General features: G+C 37.8%; 2 protein-coding genes across 4 annotated transcripts in view; one reads left to right on the plus strand and one right to left on the minus strand.

The window, feature by feature from the left end:
• The window catches only part of UBAC2 (UBA domain containing 2), an 89,578-nt gene that overhangs the window by 36,525 nt on the left and 30,038 nt on the right, over window positions 1-23,015 (plus strand). For 2 of the 3 annotated variants that reach the window (XM_039560474.1, XM_019282902.3), the window contains exon 5: window positions 21,237-21,360. In XM_039560474.1, the coding sequence (XP_039416408.1) occupies window positions 21,237-21,360 (124 nt within the window). Of the gene's footprint in view, window positions 1-21,236; window positions 21,366-23,015 lie in introns of all 3 variants that reach the window. The other variant, XM_039560577.1, reaches the window with a different exon arrangement.
• LOC104685978 (G-protein coupled receptor 183) lies at window positions 2,757-13,467 on the minus strand. The gene is made up of 2 exons (XM_010394100.4): window positions 13,275-13,467; window positions 2,757-5,663 (listed from the first exon to the last, which is right to left on the minus strand). The coding sequence occupies exons 1-2, from the start codon at window positions 13,313-13,315 to the stop codon at window positions 4,559-4,561; spliced, it is 1,146 nt and encodes a 381-aa protein (XP_010392402.1). The 5' UTR covers window positions 13,316-13,467; the 3' UTR covers window positions 2,757-4,558.

Below are 23,015 nucleotides of genomic sequence, written 5' to 3' on the forward strand. Positions count from 1 at the left end.
TGTTTTCCAATTTGCTTTCTAACCAGGTCATGCCCAGCCTGCACTGTTGTGTGGGGTTATTTTAGCTCGGATGCAGGCTTCTGCATTTGGCTTGCTGAACTTCATGAGGTTCATGTGAGTCCGTTTTTCCAATCTGTTGAGGTCCAGTTCTTCCTTATTTAGTGCATTGGAGCAAGGTTATCCAAATTGGTCAGTCATGCGGCAAGATCCTAGCTTAGAGAACTGTTATGCTAACGTGGTAGGAAAAGTAGATCTTGTGTGTATAGAGATACTCTGTTCTCTTCTGTCACACAGCTCAAACACAGCTGGATTCCCGTTCTTTACTTACGCTTGCCTTCTTTCCTTCCTTTGGAGTTTGAATGAAGTGTTGAACAGCTTTTATCTGACTGTTCACAGGAGAAGAGACAAGATGACTTGAAGGAAGGGGATTTGATGCAGGTCTCTAAAATCACAAGTAATGTGGGCAGGGTAAATAGGCAGTCACTGTGTTCACTCATTTCTGGTACAAGAAGCAAGGGACTTCAGATGAAACTAACAGGTGTCACAAATGAACAAGAATGGCTCCAGACACCATGGGTAGTTATTCTGTGCAACTTGTTGCTGCAAAACGCAGCAGTCACAGACATTTTATTTGAGTTCAAAAAGGGACCAGACAGGCTGATGGAAGAAAACATTGATTGAGGGCTGTCATGTGCAAAGATGAGACATCTGCCTCAGGAAGTCTGAAGTTAAACATTGCAGGAAGCCAAGGGAGTATTCTGAGGGGGGAAAAAAATTGAGGAAATATATCTTAGCATTTACTACACAAGCAGTAATTCCCGTTTTTTTTCAGAGAAGGGTTGCAGCTTTGCAAAGTTTTTTGTATTTACTTTGTACCAGCTCTTAGTCTGCAGGCTGCAGGTTAGCCAATACTGTATTAGGAAATATTGCACTCAGATGAATTTGTTGTTCTTCAAGTAATTCGTTGTGTCTGTTGACACACTAGCTCTATATTGAGCCAGTGGGATACTGCTGAATACAAACCTTAGTTTATCTTCAGTTGTTCCCCTGCTCTGTGCCACAGATGTGGTGATAGAAGATAACAGGGTATGTCACTGCTTTTCAGTTCCTTCAGAACTGGTCATATAAGGCAAAGCGTTTCTTCTCTTTCTCTTCAGCTGTAGGCTGTTTATTTTTCCTATGTTGCAGATTGTCTCATCATTTTATTTGAGTCTCTTCATTCCTTGCTTACCTAAAATCTTGCAAGTTCCAGAACAGTGTTAGTCTTAAATGGAATATTTATTTAAAAGAACTCAAAACCTTCCTTTTTTCTTATACTAATGAGTTTTCCGATTTAAGAGGAGTCACTAACCACTTTCAAGAACTGTGTTATTTGTGGTAGCATGTTTACAACTTCTGACTCTTGCTGTCACTGTGTTTTGCTAGATGACCATGCTGCTTACAGGTTCCTCATCTACGTAACTGTCAGAGCTGCAGACCAAACAGTCAGACAGCAATGCCCTGGGGAATACCTGTCCTCATCTGCTGAGACTGCAAACCACAGGAGACTGCCTTCTTTATCTCCACAGTATCAGTTAGTCTTCAATACCTTTGAGTCCAAGGCAGCTGAGGGTACTTGCAGTATTACTCTTTAGTTTTGTGTTCTTGGTGAAAGAAAAGATGAAGGTACTAAATGCTCTTCTGCTGAAGTGTGTGTGTTTTGGGATTTTTCACATGGTGCACCTTTACTTCATCATGTGTTTGACAGTAAATGTCTATCCAACTTTCTTTTCTGGACTTGGACAGAGACAGCCAAAATGCACCATTTGGCTACCATCATAATTTTTACTTTCTAAATGCTCTGTCACATTCCTGACCAGATAAGATTCGAGAGAGATGTCAGCAGTGGACATGCAGTGTTAGTATTAGGGCTAGGACTCCTTGTCCTGTGCCATCCCCATAGCACAGCTGGTACAAGGAACAAGGCAGATGCTCTCTAAATGTTTTACTTCAGTGCAGTGTCCCAAGGCAAGAGAATCTCCCACTGCTACTTCTGGCAGATGACAGAAAAGAATCTCCTCATTGACACAAGCGTGCTCGAGCTGCAAGTGCATCCTGACAAGGAGTGAGGAGGAGCAGTGGCATCAGCTGCCACAGATATGAATTGTCATTGTCCATCTATGTTTGTGCTTGTAGGACTTTTGTCAGGAAACTGGGCTTGTCTTAGCTTTTAAAGGTTTTTATTTTATTGGTTACTTCAGCATTTGAGAAACTTTTAAATAAGGAGAAAAGAGTAGCTTTTCTCAAACCCATAGCTAACTGGACTCACGCTAGAGCAGTATTTTGATGTAAAGTTAGCTGTTTGGGAACGCTGATGTGATTTAGAAACAAAATCTAATATTGAAAATAACAGAATTGCTAATGTGAGAAAATGGGGATGGAGAAAGATTTTCAATAGAAATCTTCACTTTGTTTCCACTTAGAAAAGTGTAGTTACCTGCAGTATGTGGTGTTTTAATACATATTTAAGTTATATTTTACGGACAAATATAGAAAAGACTTCTTGTCTTTAAGATTTTATAATCACAATTAGATGAAATGAATACTAAAAACCCCAAAAAGCCTAGACATTATTAGACTAAAATAAGCTTGTACTGGTGTGATGTTAATAATACATATATTTTGTTTCTACAACTTCTAGGTATTCATTTGTGGTCTGTCTGTGATTTTATCCTGTTACCATTTGCTTACTCCAATAGGAACACATTCTTAAATAATAATTTTAAATAGTTTATTAAAAAAGCTGACAAGAATAGAACTGCTAGAACATGCAGAATTAAGCAGAACTTCTGATAAAAATTATTCTTCTTACGCTCCTTTTCTGAAGCTGCATAGTGTCTTTTAGAGTTAGAAAAGAGAGAATTAGAATTTTAGATTTAGAACCTCAATTTTGGCAGTCTAAGTGGTATGAAATATAGGGGGTTTTGTGGTTTCTTTGCCATAAAAAAATAATTGTTAATTTAATGTTTCCGTACTGCTCTTCAGATATGACCCTTCTGTGTTTGCAGGTAGGCAGAGGTCAACATGTGAGGAAGGAAGGCATTGAAAAGATGACAAATGTAATATGTCTGACTTCCAGTACAACCTCAATGTCAGAGAGATACAGCTGCAATAAATAACATTTATTCTGACATCTGGCACAGTTTTTACTAATGATTATCAGGTACTCTTTAATTTTCCATCACAACCTCCTGGCTGAGTTACCAAGTTGTGTTGGCTAGTGAAGGCATATTAATAAGATAGAACACTAAAGAAAAGATAGTGGGGCCAGAAATGAAGTAGGGAAGGAAACTGAAACGTGACGGAAGGGCACGTCAGCAGGAACCCAGTGCTTACATCCTGGATTCTCAGCTGGTATGGAGCTGATTCCAGCAGGATGTGTTTAAGTCATTTGATGTATTTCCTGAGCCAATTTCAGCATGCCTAAAGGGATCCTAGATATGCTGTATGAAGGCATGATGGGAAAACTTGTTCTTTCCCAGCCAATTCTGCTGTTCTCATTTATTGATCTCTCAGGTAAACAGTTCATAAAGAGAGGTAGCCGTCTCACACTATCAGAATTAATCCATTAATTTACTTTTTAGTGGTCTCAACTATGAACATTTATTCAGGTTTCTAAAACGTTTGTCCTGTGTCCATGTCTGACTTCAGCAGAAGTTCTTCAGAACACTGTATCACCGTTCTTTTAACTGAAATGGTGCAGTTTTCATATTACAGTCTCTTGCTTCCATTTGTGTTTATAAATAATCTATATACAATAGGAGTAGAGAGAGACTTTTTACAATACACACTAGAAAGGAAAGTTTTCCTTTAGGAAAAGGAGTAAAGCAAGTAAATACACCTTGTGAAGATGAGTGATTTAACATACAGGAGATGTTCAGTGTTGGAAAGAACCAAACAGTTCGTTTGCTTTTCATGTGTTATATTTGACAATGTTTTCTATGTGACTTGTCCAATAAGGCATTTGTGCTCCAAATATTGTAAAAAGCAGTTTCACCTCCAAAGGTCTGTAAACTAAGTACTTGTCATAGTCAAATGAGCACAGAAGTTGTCCATTTTATCTCAAAATTTGATTTCCTTTGTTTGTGTGACTGGATCAACAAAGCCATTGCTGTAATTGGTAATTGGAGCTCAGCTAGAGGTCTTGAAATTTTCAGATGTTCTGGTTGTAGTTGGTCTGAATTGTAAGCTCTATTTGTGTTCAATCCAAAGTGTGAATTGATTCTGCTTGAGTTAATAACATCCAGGCATATGTAAGTGCAGCATGGAATCTGAACATTCACAATGGTGCATATTTGCTGGAAAAAATAAGAGATCGGTTGAAAGGATACAGCAAGAAGATTATAATGCTGAGTTTTCCAGCTGTCCTGTGATAATTCTTTCTCAGTCCATCACTCTTTGATTCCCTGACATCCTGAGAAACTGAATTCTACTTAAGCTGCTGTACAGGGAGCTCTAAGAGTTTTTGCTGTGGACCCTGGATTTTTTCGTCTTTGTCCACCGTGGTATACTACAGACTTTATTTTTCAGGTAGCTTTCCATTGGAAGATTTAGCAAGTACCGTCATTTGCGTTTCTCCCACGTCACGTGAGCTTTCTTCGTGATGTGACCTGGCAGCGCTTGAAAGTGATACACTCACTTGTCGTCTCAGTATTTTCAGTACAGTTCTCTTGTATCCTTTGCATGCAAAGAAATAGATGAAAGGATCTAGGCAGCAGTTAAAATTCATCAGAAATACAGTATAATGGAGTGACTTCTGGAAAATTTTCTTTTCAGTGCACAAGGGTTCTTGCTGAAGTTTCTTAATCATGTGTTGTATGATTGCAACATGATAAGGGGTAAAGCAGATGATGAACACTATAATTACAAATATGATTGTATTGATAGCTTTTTTATTTATCCCTGATTTTTCAGTCAGTGGATTTTCCTTGGCTGTTTGAAAAAGTTTGCAGCTGATTTGAGAGTAGCAAAATAGTATAATCCCCAGGGGAATAAGATACCCTATTAAACAGGCAGCAAGAAGTATAAATGGCAGATGTTCTATTTTCTCAAAGTTTGGATATTCCATACATGTAGTCCTTTCTTCTTCTTCCTGTGACATGGATTGTATAAGTAGCGGGAAAGTTTGACTGAATACAAGAAACCAGACAAAGACACACATGCCCTTGGCATATTTAATCCTTCTGATCTTGTATCGGAAGGGGTGGACAACAGCAAAGAACCTGTCAATGCTCAAGCATGTCATGAAGTTCACACCGGCGTAGGTGTTGATGTAGAACAAGAGCGCGGTTATTCGACACAGCGCTTCTCCAAAGGGCCAGTGAAATCCCAGGGCGTAGTAGGCTATCCTGGTTGGCAAGGCAATGCAGAACAGCAGATCGGAGAAGACGAGATTTGTTGAATAGAGGGTAGTGGAGTTGATCTTCTTTCTGTTCTTAAAAATGACGGTGAGGGCAATGGTGTTTCCAAGCACCCCAAGAATCAAGATGGAGCCATAGAAGACCGACAGTAATATCCGTGCTGTGTCTTTGTGCTCGTATAAATCGCAGGTGGAAATGTTGGCCTCAGATGCTGTGAAAGGGTCCATTTCTGCAACCACTGTTGTTGCAGGAAGCTCAGTAGACCTAACATGAAGGAAAAAAAAAAAACAACAAAAGGGAAATTTTGTAATTAATGTAGATAAACTGCTTCTACATAACGATGGACAGCCTCTGTTGCAAAATAAGACTAAAAAACTGAAATGAAACTTCATTGCTGTGAAATACTTGTCAAGACTCTATCTGTAAACAAACAAATGCCTCCTTTTGGCTTTTCTGTTTTGATCCCAATTTCTTCTCTAATAAAGAAAATCAGCAATGTAGTAAACCAGGGATGTAATGTATTTGAAAAGTGAAGTCTATAGACGTTCAGGAGGTGGGAGACTGTTTAAAGCAATCTGAAGGGGAAAAAGAGTCTGAAGAAACCACATGATAAACGATCATATGAAGTCCCCAAGGATCAGACAAGCAGACAAATGTTTTAAATGTGTTTCAGTTAATTTTAAGGGATTTTTTGTTTCTAACAATTCACATTGTGATTCTTTAACTTGTTTAGAGGAACTTTTTTTTTCCTGCATTCTTATCACATTGACATTATAACAGAATCATAGATTCACTTAGGTTGGAAAAGACCTTTAAGATCATAGATTCCACCATAATAACTCAACTTGTTTAATTCTAGTTTTAAGAATTGGCTTTTGGAAGCTAATTCAAATGTTGTTACATACATAAATTCTTAAGACTACTACTTTAATCACTCTTTAGTGACAGTGCTAAAGAAAGATAATGCAGGTGAACTATTTTACACTTTGTCAATTTAGTAGATTTTAGAAATTGTTTCATCTGTACAGTCATAAGTAGCATAGAAGAGTTGCAAAGTGGCAGTGATTTGGGGGACTTAAAAATATTTTTAAATGATCCAGCAGAATTTCAAAAATTGAAATAACCCCATCCTGTTGATACTGCTCTCAGTGCAAACATTTCTTAGGTCTGCTGTTCCCTGACAGTTGTATAATGTAGACATAAATCTCAGAAAGGATGGGGCATCTCATGATACTCCTCGAGCAGCTGTTCTACAAAAGGGTGCCTCTTAGAGGCACCATTTATGAATTTAAACATCAGTCAAAACAAGATTGATTCTGCTTTAACACAGAATACTACCTGAAGATAATGCTGTTGCAAGTGGAAATTTAAGTCTGTTTTGTACCTTTAAATAACATGTCTATGTTATTTCTGAGGATGTCTCTTTCAACACACAATATTTACAAGCAACTGTAGCCTGTTGTACTTCAAAAAATTCTTTCTGGGAAATACCTCTCAGTTTTAGGGGATTTAAACCACGCATTTTAGAAAGCATTCATTATCCTTTTATTAACTTGTGAAAGCATTAAAAGGTTAGTGCTTTCTTCCATGATTTGAGGAGATTGTCCTCTTATTTCAGGGTGTTCACAATTAATGGTTCTCTGTAAACAGTAAACCTGCAGACAGTGGAAGACAGGTGAGTGATGTCTGACTGATAGATGTACAATGTTCTGATTCATAGAGATTTGTGAAGTAAGTACTGTCCGTCAAGAGGTGGGAATACTGCATTCAGGGTTGTATGTCAAATCCAAAGTGGGAGTTCTGTGCCTTGAATAAAGGAACTAATCTGGTAAATAACAACTCCAGCTGTAGCGCAGATTTAAGAATGTCAGTAATTTTATGTTAGTTAATTCTGCATTGTTCACGCTGTCTTCGTGTTAGCGTGTTTGGTGACTGATTAATGCAGTACTTATTACCCTGAGGATAGTTCTGGTATGATTTTCTCCCATCTTTTCCCTTGTAGAAGTGTTCAGGATGGCTTTTGCTTTATCTAAGTGTAACAGGCTTCTTTTTGCCTAAAATGGTGTGGGTTTGTGTAGGCACCTGTATATGAGTCAGCGAGGTATTTTGTTTTGTTTCTCATATTTAAATGCTTCTGATTCTTGTTCACTTTCCCAGCAGCACATCTATCTTCTATGAATCTCTTTCTCAAAGTCTAGGTAAAACCATTTTGTCAACATATATGGGAAAGGATAATCTAAGATTTATGATAAACAGTTCAATTGCCGTAACTAGCTACAGCATATTAAGTGCATAGTTTTATTTTTGCTTTAAAGTTGTAACAGTTTTGGTTCAAAAATAATGCACCTAATTGGCACATCCATTCATATGTCTTTCTATAAACGTATGTAAAATGTAGAATATCTATTATACAAACACATTGAACTGTTGTTTAGGAAAAAAACTGTAAATTCAGTAAAAAATATATTTTTTGTACATCAGGAGTAGAATTTCATAAATTGCATGTTACCTAATTTTGTCCTATGAAGTTGGATCTTTAATGTAATAAATTAATCTAGAGCTTGTTGCTCAAAATAGGATGTTCATCCTCACATATAACTGTGGCTATGTTGAGGAGTCCTAGCTGAGATAGTGTTTGTGTCTATCCATGGTGCTAGCTTGGATATACATTGGAACATGGCAGGACAAACTGGCCACAAATGGATGAGGAGACAGAGGGAGGAGCACAGCTCATGGATCTTCCAGGGCACTGTGCACATCAGCTAAGCTGTGCTCCTTGGCAGGCTCTTTTGCCTGCTGTGGGAGTCCGCTCTGGGGGCAGAAAATGTTCTTTTTGATCCTCTGTTATACCCAAAATATTTTGACTCTTAATGTAGGGAACACATTCTACAATGCTCTAGATGAGTATTAGTGTTTTCTCCATCTGTAGGTATGTATGGGCATTTTTGAGAGTCACCAAGGTGTTTAGGTGCTGTATTACCTGAATATATTTATTTAAAAAACAAAAAATGAGAGAGAGAGAGATTTTATCTGGTTTGTGGTCCAAACAGATGATAAAGTTGATACCATCCACTATAATGTGCATCACCTGAGCTGTGGTAACTTCTTTGTACTTGGGAACTCTAATTGTTGTTGGATGAACTTGATTCACCTCAGCAGGTATTTCACATTTTCTTGGCAATTTTGTAGAGGGCATAATTTAAAAACTATTTTCTTCCTGAAAGGTGTATAGACTATTAAGTAAGATGAGATATATTTTTTTAAATCCTATTCCTTGTGTCACGTTGCTGTTTATTTCTTGTCAGCAATCCTGAGTAATCCACTTACTATACATACAGCACATGACATCCTGCACAGAATGTATCTAAAAAAAGAACATTTTGAATACTTTTTGTGAGTTTTGTATTATTGGAGAAAAAATGGAGAATGTTACATTCTTACTGCTGCAAAACTCAGACTAGCTGGACATGACTCTGTTTTAATGAGCTGTGTGCCTGAATAACCTGTGAGAATACGGCCATTTACTGTCCCAAATCCAGATGCACCAATTAAGTTACCCTCCAGAATCACTACTAAAACTTTTGCTCTTCTAGCTTGTTGGATTAAATACCCTTCCAGTGGCTTTCCAGGTTTATTCATGATATTACTTTTAAGTATATACTTGGAAGAAAGATAATATTAATTTCCCTTAACAATTAAATAATTTTAGAAACCAGTACCAGAGGTTTTTGGCTTAGAGTCACATGCAAAATTTTAAGGTATAAAGTCCTGAAAATTCCTGTCTGTATATCTGTATTGTAAAGAAGGTTGTTCAGGTTTTTACATTTTCTGAGTCTATAAACACTCAGTGACACAGACTGCTTACTCACTTAATGTAATCTTCTGTATAGTCCAGGTTATTATATTATTTTAGTTATTGTGTATGGATTCCAGTAACTTTTCATTTAAAGCATATTTTCTAAGATGCTGTTTATCTTGATTTGGAGAACTGAAGAGAAAGCAAATTAACCATTTGTACTCTAGTCTTTGGTCAGTCAACTTCCCTGTTAAAAAATGTGTGTCTCTTACTTAAATGTCTGTAAAATTAATTTACAATTGCTATTTTTATTGAGTCTCCTTACCTGTACACAATCTCATGGTTTGGGCAATTCGAGGTAAGCTTCTCAAATATTTCACCACAAGGTGAAATAATCCTTTGATGTCTGTTCTAACCCCAGCTGTGTCCCACACAGGACTTGGGTTTCCAGATGGCTCTTGGCATTAGTGTGCCTGGAGGCATTCTCACCACTACGTCCCTGCTTTTTCTGCTCAGTTGATTATGTATGCAAGATAGAGTTGTGTAGCATTGCACTGGGAGTTTGTGATGTTAGTTCACTGTGATCGAGGAGTATTTCTCTGATTCAGTGTGTCAGAGGATAACTTCAGTATAAGGGCATGGCCATTGCTGTCTGCTTCGACCTGGGAGAAGTTTACAATTAATTTTACTGCTAAATACTATGCCCAGGCTTGCAACCAGTGCAGGTTCTTCTTTGTTGTTCTTTCACTTGCCATTTTCAAGTCTTAGCACTATGTTTGCTTTCTGACCGCCAAATTTCTTTAGCCAATTGCCTTACGAGATTTGTTAGCTAGGCAGCTGCTAGTCTATTCTCTGTGCTTCTTGGTGTTTCACAGCAATAGCATCCACCTGGGGAAAAAATTCACAGCACAATGGCAAGCTGTTTACAAAATCTAGCATGTCTGAAATCTGTGCAGGTGCCTTTCTAAACCAATATTGTAATCTCATCAAAGAAGAAAAAATAAATGGTGTAGAAGATTCATGTTGTGTGAAAACATTTGACTGGCATTAGTAATTTGTTTTATGTTTCTACATTTGTTTTGTGTTTAATCCCCACAGCAAAAGGTGTTTGATGAACAGGATGGTGACTCCAGTCTGGAAGTACTATGTAATCCAAAGCTTCATAGACATGTTCATGTATAATGAGCTTTGTATGTAGTATCATAATATTGCACACATTTAACTGTTATGAAGCATAGACTTAAACTGTGAGCCAGCAATTGCAGTGTTGCACCTTAGACTATGTGGGCTGGGATTGTGTGCAAGCAATGGTATAAAGCTCTCTCTGTATACTAAATGAAATTTCTTGTGTTCTCATCTCTTGCTTTTTGGCAGAACAGGGAACATGTAGAAGGGTTTTACTGTGTATTGTAATCTAACATGTGATTTCTCTGTGTGTCTTCATCATTTTCATTCTTTGGAGTTGAATCCCTGGTCCATTTATCCCTGGTCCAGTAGCTAATTTAAGAGGGATACTAACTAAATTCTTGAAAAGGCACAGCAGTTCATTAGAAAGATCTCTCCTGGCGCTCTATACATAGTATGGTTTAGTCACTATGAGATGGGCAATATTTCCTTAACAAAACATATTGGAGGATAATGTTGTTTATCTATGCATAAAGAGTGTAAATTATTTTAAAGGAATGGTCAGGAAGGAGACTTCTCTTCCCCACAAGCTTCACTGATCTTACAGTCCTGTATATCTATAATCTGTGTAGGTCTTACATTGTTTTAAAACAGTGGAAGATGGGAAATATGCAGTTCTATGTTTATGTAGGTTTAATTTTTTCTTTAATCTCTTTTTTTTTTTTTTTTCTGTTGACCAGTCATATTTACTCTTTGGATTTCTATTTTACCATGTGGGTCATCTTTATTATAGAGTGTTTCCTCTGAGGAAAAGGCATGATTCAATTAAGTTATGTGTATTAAAAAGTGTGCGTGCTATGTTGCATAGAACTCTTTGTTAGTACAGAAAAGAACATATACCTAGGGTACATAGTATCTATGTTTATGGACTGGCAGCTGGGGACTGCACGTGGTTTAATCAAAGCTGAGGCAAGAGACAGACATGTCCTAAAGCTTCCTCTTTCTTTCTAACACTTTAGCACTCATATGCATTTACTGCTTTAGGTTAATTTTTTTTCAAAAGCTGTTGAGTTTTGTGTTCTAAAGGCCGGTGAGTCAGCCTAATGACTGAGTGACCTGAGTCCTCAGGTCACAACCCACAGCTAATTTTGATGAGGGAGTTTCCAGGCTAGCGCTTTTATCCCTCTTTGGTGTAGACCCAAATTTGTTGGCATAGTAAACCCAAATTTGTAACACACACATCAGAGAATCCCAAGTATGTATTTAATTCATTAAATTGTCTTAACAATGACTGTAAAGAATTACAATATTCTTTAAGCGCTTAACAGATTATGCAAATTTACAACACTGTGGGATCTTTATGGTTCTGCTTTTGTCTATAACTACAGATTTAGCATGACAGTTGTTGTATTACAGTTATGTTTGGTACTAAAAAATAATAAAAACTACAGTAAGTGAGATCAAAATAAAAGAAGTTGAGCTGAAATGCTGTATATCTAGTTAAAGAAAAAGTGGAAGCCATTTGAAGTGTACGCCTCGGTCTTATCTGTTGGATCTCTCTTTACAAGGGTGATCTGTTCTACAAAAAGTATGAGAACTATCTAACATAAATAATCTCTGCCAAAAACACATACTAACATGAAGAGCTGTGCTGATGCTAGATGATTAACTTCCCTTCAGTTTATACTTACTTAACTATACTAAATGTAAAAAGGAGAGAGCCTAAAACTAGAGCAAATAAGCAAAATAAAAGTGTGAGCCACTGACAATTACATTCTTGCAAGCAGAAGAAAGAAGTGGTCAAATGAGAATTTGTATTTTAATACTAGAAAACATGCACACCTTTTAGAGTTTGGAGTTTTTTTCTGAGTTATATGAGACCTGTACAGGTATAGTCCTTCATTTTAGGGATTACAGCTTCAGATTTCAGTTTCTATATTAAGTTTATTATTCTTTATACCTGCTTCTGAGTCTTTTGACCAGAAAGGAATGAGATTTGAGCTCTTAATGACTAATTGCCAGGTAAATTTTCAATCCTCTTGTCTTTTCAGGAGCAGCCATGAAAATGTTAGACAGACCTCTTGTATTCTGTGCTCAAAGGCATGTACTCTGTCTTATTTTTTAAGATAAATGATAGTTGAGTTATTGTCTGCTGAACAATCTGTCTTGTTTTGCCAGGATAATAGGAAGAATTGGTCCTTTTACATTGGGAAGGTGTATAAAAATCGTACCACTTGTAATATTTCTTCAGCTTTGTGGCACAAAGATCAGTAATAAGGAGAAAGGTGTTTGGTCATTGCAATTCAGAAGAAGAATGCATTCTAAAAACCTTGAAAGAAATGTGTACTAGAAGTTAAAAGAGGAATCAGCTCATAAAACTTTGAATTCTTAAAATGCTCTGTTGCAATATTTAGAAATGAGAAGAGTGACAGAGGAGTTTTCAAGCTGATAATAAAGGCTGTTTTCACAGACAAGGAGCACACGTGATAAGAGCAAGCTATGCCTTCACAACCACAGTATGGATTTGTTTTAAGGCTGTCTCCTACTATTATTCTGTGAGATTCAGTGACTTGAGAGCTTCAGTGCTTCCCTTACTACTTCTACAGTAGCTATTTCTGCATTAGTATAATTTAAATTAGTGTTGCTTAAAAATTGTCTAAGGTAAGGCACCATGAAATGTTTCCTTGTGATTGTCAGAAGGCTGTATTATAAGAAAGGACTTGAAATAACTTGTTGATTCTGCGGCTCAACAGATCCTTTAAATGGAAACTAGCTAACAGCATATTAATATGGGAATATAAAATATCAGAGAATTTCTTCCATGGGCCTTTCCTATACAAAGATCATTTATAAAATATCCAGTATAATGCAAAAAAGGAAATATTTCCGGAATTGTTTGCTGTTACTCAGTGACAAAGGAAAAATGTAAAAAGTTAGTTCTTTTCTGTACTTACATCTCTGTAGCTTCTTGGATCCTCTGAGCAGTTAAGGGCATTAACAGGATGGCTTGACTGCGAAGATTTAGCCTTGCACATTGTTCTCAAGAGTGATTACGTGAGTCTTTTGTGGGAGGGGTAGGGTTTTTTCAAGTGCTTAGAAAAAACCAACCCTGTTTGTATGCCGGTCTTGATTTGCTGCCTACTGTTTTATGGGATGTGAAAGCATCTATTTTTGATCCTTTTACAATTAGTCTGTTCAAAGAGAGTAATTAGAAACAACACTTGCACCTCCCCCCTGAAGTTACGCATTACTGACTTTCGCAGAAGGGACTTTACCCAGAGGTTTACTTGACGAATTGTTGACCAACTAAAATCCCTCTCATATGTGAAAAACTTTGTTTATATGCCATCTGCATTTAAGAATAACTTAATTTACAGCAAAGGGCTGTGTGATCAGTGCATGCTTTAAAACTTCTTCTTACCAATGAGATCTGATGCAGCACAAGGAAACCTCAAAACCGAGACATACCGAGATGCGGTGTTAAAGCAGATGTCTCAAACGCCCGTGGACATTCCCAGCATGGTTTTAGTATCATAATGATGAGGATTTACAGAAAGGCCTTTCAAAAATGTATGAGGGAGTTGAAGAACTCTGGGAGTTTGAGAGATTAATAAGAATGTCTGCCTTTGTAAGCTGTTTGTTGCATTTTAAGCAGTGATAATAATAATAATAATAATGAAAAATAAAAGGTAAATACATGAAAGATAAAAAACTTCTAAAACACAAATCTGATTCCCCTAAAATAATACTGATAAGAATGAGTGGCTAGGGAGTAGGAAAGGGATGGGATGTCAAGCTGTGAGTTAAGCCATTTGTACCTGAAATAACCTTGTTTCTGGGTGAAGAACTTTGATGTAAGAGTTGAATTGTGTGTTTGTTAAGAGGGTTTTGGAGATCAGAGATAGATGGAAAATCCTTTCGTTTGCTGTTAGAGACTGTGGTTGAGAGTTACTTGGGATTTTCCCCAAGAACTGATACTGATCATTCATGACTGCAAAGGACTATCTATCTTTAAAATGACCTCATTTGGTGGCCTGATTTTAAACAAGGCACGATAAGGCTATTTTTGGCGGGTCCAACCCATGCAGAATGTAGGATGCCTCTTTGGAAATGTTAGGGCTGTGTTCACAGCACAGGTGTTGGCTGACATTGTAGTGGTGAAGGTGTGTAAAGATAGGATCTCTACTAACATGCCCATCTCATCAGAAAGCCTAAAGTGAATGCAGATCTAATGACAAAGTTACACTTTACTAAATGTACTTCGTGTGATAGGAAATGTTTTTGCTATAGCAGAACATAGAGCCTTGTGAGCTACTTTTGTACCTACTTGGAGCACTTGGTTGACACTGTACACTGATTTTCCTGGTGTTGAACTCCCAGTGTACACATGGCTTGATGCCTCATAGATGCCAGAGAGCTGAAGGGCTCTATCGAGGGCTTTCAGCTCCTCAGTCTTAATGGAGCATTCATCTTCTAACACCACATTCAAAAAGTGTTTGGGAGAACTTACCGCTCTTATTCTAGATTTTTTTCTTGTTTCTGAATAATTTTTTAATTATTCAGCTTCATCAGAGAGTAAAATCTCTTTAAATGAAGTAATGAGAATTAAGGACTGTTTAAAGGGAAATTGCACAGGGAACTTGCTTCATATGTATGCAAAGTAATACCACAGTGTGGTTCCCTGTCAAGCACCTAACATATGCTGTAGAAATGGGAAATTTTGAGATACGCAGACATGTCTTTGCTCAAGGGCTGACATTAGTACCCCAGCTTCTTATTAAAGGAAATGTTTGTTTCAGAATTGTGTTACCATTATAAAATAATGCCAGTATGTTTCCTGCTCAGATCTGATAAAATATTGCCTTCCTTTGCTTAAGATACAGTACTAGATTGCACCCTTTGAGTCACACTGATGTATTAGCTACCAATCCAGCCTAGCATGATGTAATGCTATTTGCTTGAGCTAAATGGTACAGGCTGCATTCTTTCACTAGCTGTTTATCCTTGTAGCTGCTTGTTTTCTGTTCTGATAAAGCTGCTCTTGGTCCAATATCTGTTTGACTGTTACGGGATTTGAACATTTAAATTAAATAATGTGATATACGTTTGTGTTTACCATATATGTGCAGACACTTCATGTTTTGCTTTTGGCAGGCAAGGCAAGTAGCATGGAACCCAGCAGTTTACGAAACATATTGTTGGATAGTCTTGGCATTAAAAACTAAAGCTTACTTTAGGATAGGTGTCTTGACTTCTGCCTTCATGAGGGGATTGTAAAGTGTTGATTAGATGATTAGTCTCAAATTTTGATGAACTCCAAGTTGCAGTGATTCTGCAGAGATATCCAAGGACAAGAGGAACCTTTCTTTTCACCTCCAGATGCACAACTTCAAGTTTTGTCTTGGGTTTTTACTTTTTCTCTGCCTTCTTGCTGCTTTCCTGTGAAATATTGGTGTTAGTGAGTATTGAGTAACAAAGCCAAATGCTTTTGCGGCTGTTGAGAGACTTCAGGCAGTGGGGCGCCCTGCTCATGTGTAGTGAAAGGATTGGGTGCAATAGGTGGGTCCTTTGAGTCCAGGGTTCCAGCAGGGAGAAGAACACATCTATCAGGGTGGTCACATTCCACAGAGTTGCTTAATTGTAAGGAATGTTATTGTGGATATTTAGCATGTTCAGAATAAAGGCTGGCACCTTAAGTTTAATATGGCAGTGTTTGGACAGACTGTAGGAGCGCAGGTCACTGAAGTGATTTAGTAGCTTGAGTTCCAAGTGCACTGTTTACGTGCCTGTATTATCTGCAGCTGTTTTATAAGTGATATTTTTAGTCCCCCGAAAAATACGTTGTTGTGAATTTGTCAGTTTAATGGTTTTTTGAAGAACTTGAATGAAGAAAAACACAGCACCGCAGTTACTAAGTGTAGTGAGTCATTCTGAATAAAATAGCATGTTATTTCTGCAAACTTGATCCCACAAAACTTCCATTGACAACAGCAAGTATTTTTGCAGAAGCTACATTTATTTAGCTTTCTAACCCTCTTTTCATGCATTTTAGAACATTTTTCCTCTGTTTTGTGCATATATTTGGTAGTGCTAATGTTTTATTTTAATCTGCATTTAATAGTCACTGTTTTAGACTTTAAATAGTGCATTTCTCTTATAAGATGTACTTGCCCCTGATTTTTTCTTCTCTGACAGTAATTTTTACATCTCTGATTTCTTTTTTTCAAGGCTATTGTTCCTACATGTCACGGGTTTTTTCTCTGTACAAAACCAATCTCATCAATGCATATGATTTAGAATGTTCCCATCTGGTCATGGTTTCTGTTTCACTGCAAATCTTAAAATTTAACATGCTCTTCAAAATGACAATATAATTATTGTCAAGACAGCTACTACAGTACATCTTTGGGATAGACATGGTATCCATGTGGAGTGTTCAAACTCTAGAATTCACTTTTCAGGTTTTAGAGTTTTCTGGTTTGTTTGAAAAATTTATTTTCTAACCCACATGACTGAAATTAACTTCCTAAATATGAAGTGGGCAAAAACTCTGTTCAGAGTCAGCATGTGTTTGTGTCTATAGCCCTTCATTGCACACAGACATCTCAGATTTCTAGTAGAAGTTAATCATGGCACTTGAAAGGATGTTCCTGATATTCTCATAGTGTAGTGAACAAAGGGCTGGGCTGGAGGTCTCTGCAAAAGGAGAGAAAGTACAGGAGAGGAGACTAAAAGAGATGAAAGGGAAAGCAAAAACAAGAGGATAAGAAAGAAGTGAAGAAAAAGAAAAGATTGAAGTAGTCCTTCAATAGGAATATGTTTTCGACTTGTAGATGTTGAATCTGATACATGCTACCAAACAACTAATTAACACGACTAAAAGAGTTAAGAACCAGTCCTTTTATTTACAGTATGTGGATGGGTGTTTGCACCTGTCTAGTGAAACAGAGGAACAGAAATTCCTCCAGTGACCATGACCTTCAGGAAAAAGGCTTTGATTATTCATGGAGCAATAGGGTAGCTTAGGTTTGACAGGACCTCTGGCAGTCATCTAGTTCAACCCTGGGTTCAAAATACATCCAACAAGAATGGGTTATTTTGGGCTATGTGTCCAGGCTGTATCTCTGAGGATGGAGACTGTAGCTCTGGGCAGCCTGGTACAATACTGGACTGTCATTGCCCCTGTCTGGACTTACTCCAGTATATTAATATCTTTCTTCAAGTGTGAAGCCCAGAAGTGGACACAATGATTTAGGTTCAGGCTAAGAAGTGCTGAGCAATTACTTCTCTTGGCCTGAGGATAACACATTGTTAATGCTGCCCTGTATGTGATTGACCTTTCCTGCAAGGATAAACTGACACTCAAAGGCTGACTAACACTGAAAAGATTCTCCAGATCCTTGTCTGCAAATCTGTTTTCTAGCCAGTCTATGCCATTGCACAAGGTTATTCCAACCCTGATGGAAGACTCCACAGTTACTTCTGTTGAACTCCTTAAGGTTCCTAATGTCAGCCCATTTCTCGAGTCCATCAAGGAATAGCTGAATGTGGTCCTGCTCTCTGAAGTATTGGCTGCTCCCTCCAATTTAATTTCACTTGCTACCTTGTTGGGAGTGCACTCTGTCCCATTATCCAGGCTATTTAATAAAGACCAGTGTGTGTCCTTGAGGGAAGCTGCTAGTAAGTGGCTGCCATTAAAGTTGGTGCTGCTGATCAGAACCCTTGGAGTCCAGTGCAGCCAGATTCCCTCAAATCTGCTTATACAGTGCATATCTTCCCTGTTTTTCCTTAAGGGCTGAAGAGGAAACCAAGTCAAAGGGCATCCTAAAGTCAGAGTGTACAACATTTGCCATCTTCCCCTTCCTTAACAACAGCACCAGAGTCACTCCTGGTAAATCCATAGGGGATATTAGCAGCTGCCTCGTCCATCATGTAGCTGGCAATGGCTTCTAGGAGCTTTGCTCTGTAACTTTCCCAGGGATAGAGGTGAGGCTTGTAGCTACCTGGATCCTCTTCTTGCCCTCCATGAAGATGGGTGTGACATTTGCAATTTTCCAGTCATCAGGAACCTGCCTTAATCACCATGATGTTTCAGTGATGTAGCATTGGCAACCTCCCTCAGAACCCTGAGGTACGGCCTCCTGTGTGATCAGTTGGGCTCAAGAGCCTCCAAAATATCTTCCTTTACAGCAGGTGTTGCTCCAGTCCCACAGGAGGCTCAGGGACCACCTGCAAGGCCTGAGGGCAAAACTAACCAGTGAAAACTGACCCAAAAAGACATTGAGTGCCCTTTTTTTTTGCCCTTTGTCAGTGGGTCCCTTTTTTCACCAGTGGATCTGCATTTCCCTTAACCATCCTTTTGTTGTCCTTTACTTTGTCAGCCATATTCCAGTATTATTACGTGGATAACTCCTCCCACAGACCTGCTGTAGATAAGCAGCATCCTCATATAGATATTCTAAAATAAGGCATAAGTAAACTATAGAAAATTCTGAAGGCAACAGAAAATATTAAAGGAAATTTTTGAAGTACAGAATTATATAAAGAAAGCTGAAGGTGAAAGTTTAAAATTAATCAGAATGAATTTTCACCGAGTGTAGTTGCCTGTACAAATGAGTTTCAGACAATGTTTTGAAGGGCACCAGTTTTGGCATTTTAAAAAAAGATACCTGAATGCATATATGGGTAATATCTATTTCTATTAGATGTGAACTCTGTCTAAAAAGCAAACACTGAAGCCTTTAGGAGCATACCTCTGTGGTACCTATGAACTTACTGTTCTAGGAGAAAAGGCCCATCACTAAGTTTCATCCAGCTCCTCTAGGTTGTTGGGTACTGAGCAGTGTCAGACACTGGACTTTGAATTAAGCTGATCATTATTCTGGACTGGGTGGTGCTTTCTGTGGTCTCTGTTGACATAAATGGTGAATACTAACATTTAGGGAACCTTTTGGGATTCTCTAATCTCTTTTTAAAATGCACTTGCAGTCTTGGGAAATTCCTTTTTGTACTTTCCCATCTTATGATTGAGTGCACTCTTGCATGTGAAATCTCTGAGTCACTGTTTATCACAGGATCAATAAAACCTGAAAAGCATGCCACAAATGTGGTATTCTCTCAGTTAATTTGGTGAGAGTAGAAAGAAATAATTTAAAAATACTTCCCTAAGAAGAGAAAATACATTTTTTCTTTGTGTTTCTTCTATCTTCATGTATAAAACCTGATTTATTCAGTGACTATTGTCTACAATGGACTAATTTCAGATGAAGAATGATTTTTGTATGTTGCTTTCTTACAGCATTGTGACTCTTACAACTCAAATAATTTCAATTTATTTCAGGAATGTGTTGTGTATGTTTATACAGGTGTGTTTTCTTTCTGTAAAAAGGATTATGTGCAAAATTGAACATTTTTCATTAATTTCTGAGTTGACATTCTGTGTACATTTAAGTGCATCTGACTGTATGTCAAATGGATGGTACTAAAAATGTTTCTATAATTAAACTGTATTTAAGTCTTTGGAAGTTTTTCCCGAAGCTGAACTTGAAATATAACAAACAAAATGATATAGCAAAATGCTCTTAAGCCAGAGACCATTAAATCAGTAAAAATAATATTTGAAGTGTTTTCTTTTTTTCTTTCATAGCTGTGGGTGTTGCACTTGGCAATTATTCAGGAAATGTAAGTTTTAATATTCAGTCCATCATTTTCCATAGATTGCTGCTATCAGTAGTTTCTCTGGAAGGGAAATGTATTTTTGACTGAACAGTTCAAGTTACTGATGTCCTGATCTGGGCTGTTTGTGGAATTCCTGCTGGGTACAGAAGGATCCCTTTAATGTAAAGTCCTGTGGGAACTGCAACTCTTGAAAGTTTGGATAATCAGTGAAAAATCACCCCATGCAGCACCCTGTGCCTGTCGGGCCCAGGACAGCGCAGAGCTATGGCTCAGCATTCACCTGGGGCTGATGGCACTTTGCTGGCGGCCTCCCCTGCCTGCAGCTTTCACAGCTCCTCCAGTGCAGCAAGTTGTGTCTGCCTGAAGAGACCTTTTGTAATTCACCTTCTCCATCCTAGGAAGTATTTTTCTCCTAGAATCTCCCATATCCATGCCTTTGGCATTGGTTCTTCTGTGACCTCCTCTGTGTTTTTTAAGACATGGTTTCGTTTTCTGTGTGCTTTATGGTGAGGAAAATGGGCTTTGTATCTCTGTGTCTGAATGAAATGCACTAGTTCATGTTCACAAGATCAGTCTAGGCATCTGCTTATTGTAAAAAGTGCTTGAAGTCTTAGATTCTATGACATTCCTTCCAATGGTGGTTTAAAAACTTAAAAAACATCTTGTGTTGTGATTAAGATGAGGACCCTAAAGGAAGTTTTATTTGTAGGGCCAGGAAGTCACTGGCAAAGGGAAATTAAATCAAACTGTCAATACTCCCATCTTAGATACTGTACTCTATTGGCAATCCTCTAACACCTTAAGTCTGGGTAAATACCAGGAGCGTAGCTTCATAAGTGAAGTGGTTTCCTTAACCTTTTGGGAAAGGTAAAATCCTTATCATTTGTCCATTTGAATCAAAGAAACTTTGTTCTGATGCAGGAAATCACTGCTGTTCTTGTTGTGTGCTGTGCTTTATAGGAGAAATCTGCTATCAGAGGAAATATGTTGCCTTCTCTTCTGCCTTCAGTCCCAAACATTTGGAAATAAAATACTTTTTGTCACTTGTTCTTATTTGCTAATTTATCTATTACCTTGAATGCCACAAGTTACCTAGTGTTGGTTCCCACGGAAGACCTTTGTTTGCAAGGTGGTGTAACATTTTGACTGTTATGTACTTAGAATTAACTCCTTTTGATTCTTTGACACTACTGTTGCTAGTATCGTTCTTATAACCATCTGTGTCTTTCTTTCTGCAGCTTGGGTCCTGTGTTTGCGCTGTTTGTTCCATTTTATTCCTCCATTCCAAGAGTGCAGGTGACACAAGTATTGGGACACTTTTCTATCACAAACAAGTCTCTGGTCTACATACTGGGTTTACAGGTATGGTATGTACTTGCTTGTTCATCTTTTAATAAACTAATAATGTGGTAGTTAGTTTTTCTGTAGTATTTCTGTATGTTTGTGTATGAATTTTGATGCATGATTCAACATACATTTAACAAGTAACTATCCCATCAGCTAAAACACAGAGAAACATGTGTTTCTAGTATGCTGAAGTGGTGAGCAACTGATGTGTTCTTACCTTGTCTTACATGGAAAAATATAATAGACAATTCTACAGGGGTTTTTTTTGGTCAGTAAAATGAATCAGACAAAAAGAGATTAAAACAGAACTTGTTCCTAAAGCATATGTATCTTTCACCTTTCCAGTTTACTTATATTCTTGAATTTGTTTATTTTTTCCCTTGTCTGTTAGAGTTCAAATGAAGGTGTAGAATACAGTATTTTTTATGGTAAGACTGTTTGCAAATAATCAAGGTTTTGGCGAATTTCAGTTTTCTATAAATTAATCTTACTTGTATATCATGCGTTACTATGTGACAGGTAATTTAAAATAGTGTAACATAGAGCACAGCAACATCATGTAGTATTCTGTGAACTATCACTGGAAAAATATAGCTATTTTGTGTAGAAAGCCAGTAATTGTTCAAAAAACAATTTAAAAAAACCCCAAACCCAGCAGCCTAGAAATGAATGGACAGTTGTGTTACAACCTGAATTATGAAATAGGAGACATACAAATTTGTGAGGAATTAGGCTCATTTCTATATGTTCTAGGGATTCAAAAGTAGCTCTGGCACTGGCAGTGGGGTAAACACCATAGTTACGTGAAATGTGGTAGAGAGTATTTTAGATAAAGTATTCAGTTTCAGAATGTTGACTTGTGCTCCACATGAACATTTAAGTCATCCTCTTTCCTGTTCAGCCTTTGGTTTCCTACACTTTCTGCTTCAGCACCTTATTTTCTTGATCTTTCAGAAATCTTGTTTCCTCTCTTCTGAACCCATCAATTCCACTATTATTGCAGTCTTTGGGAAAGCCATGATATTGTGTGGCCTGTTTTCCATCATGTCTTTTGTATTTTGCTTTCATACACTGAGCACCTCCAGTGCAGATCAGTGCTGTCACTAACCCCCATATCTGTGTGGGATCTCTCCCTGCTGTGTGCAGAACAGTTGCTGCCATCACACAGAGGCTGAGGGAAGACTCATTTGCCTTCTCCTCATTTGTAAACTCTGCCCTTATCTCAAGTCACTCTTTCCGTAGTCAGAACTCTAGAGGGAAGGTGTTCTTATGATTCAGACAGCATCGTGCAGAAACATTTCAGTAACCAGTACTGGTCTAATTTTCAGTCCATTTTCCAGTTGGTAATAATCTTTTCCAGATGACTAGTCACATACTTTGCTAGAAACAATGGGCTGCCATGTTGGCTTATCAGGATTTTTTTAAAAATTCACTACGACTTATTTCTGTGATTTCATGTCAGCAAAATGTCACTGGGTGAGAACTCCATTCCTTTAATTTTGATGCTTGTGCTTAGTCTGTCTGACTGCATGTCTGAGAGCTTCACTTGGGGTGCCTGCCTGCTTGGAACTCTTCTCCCGTTGCTGAGTCATTTCCTTTGCTTCAGTCTGTCTTTCAGACTTGTTTTTCTGTGCAGCCTATAACTGACATCCTGTTATACTCAGTAAGCT

This window comes from Corvus cornix, chromosome 1 (genome assembly GCF_000738735.6).
Source record: "Corvus cornix cornix isolate S_Up_H32 chromosome 1, ASM73873v5, whole genome shotgun sequence".
Taxonomy (NCBI): Eukaryota; Metazoa; Chordata; class Aves; order Passeriformes; family Corvidae; genus Corvus; species Corvus cornix.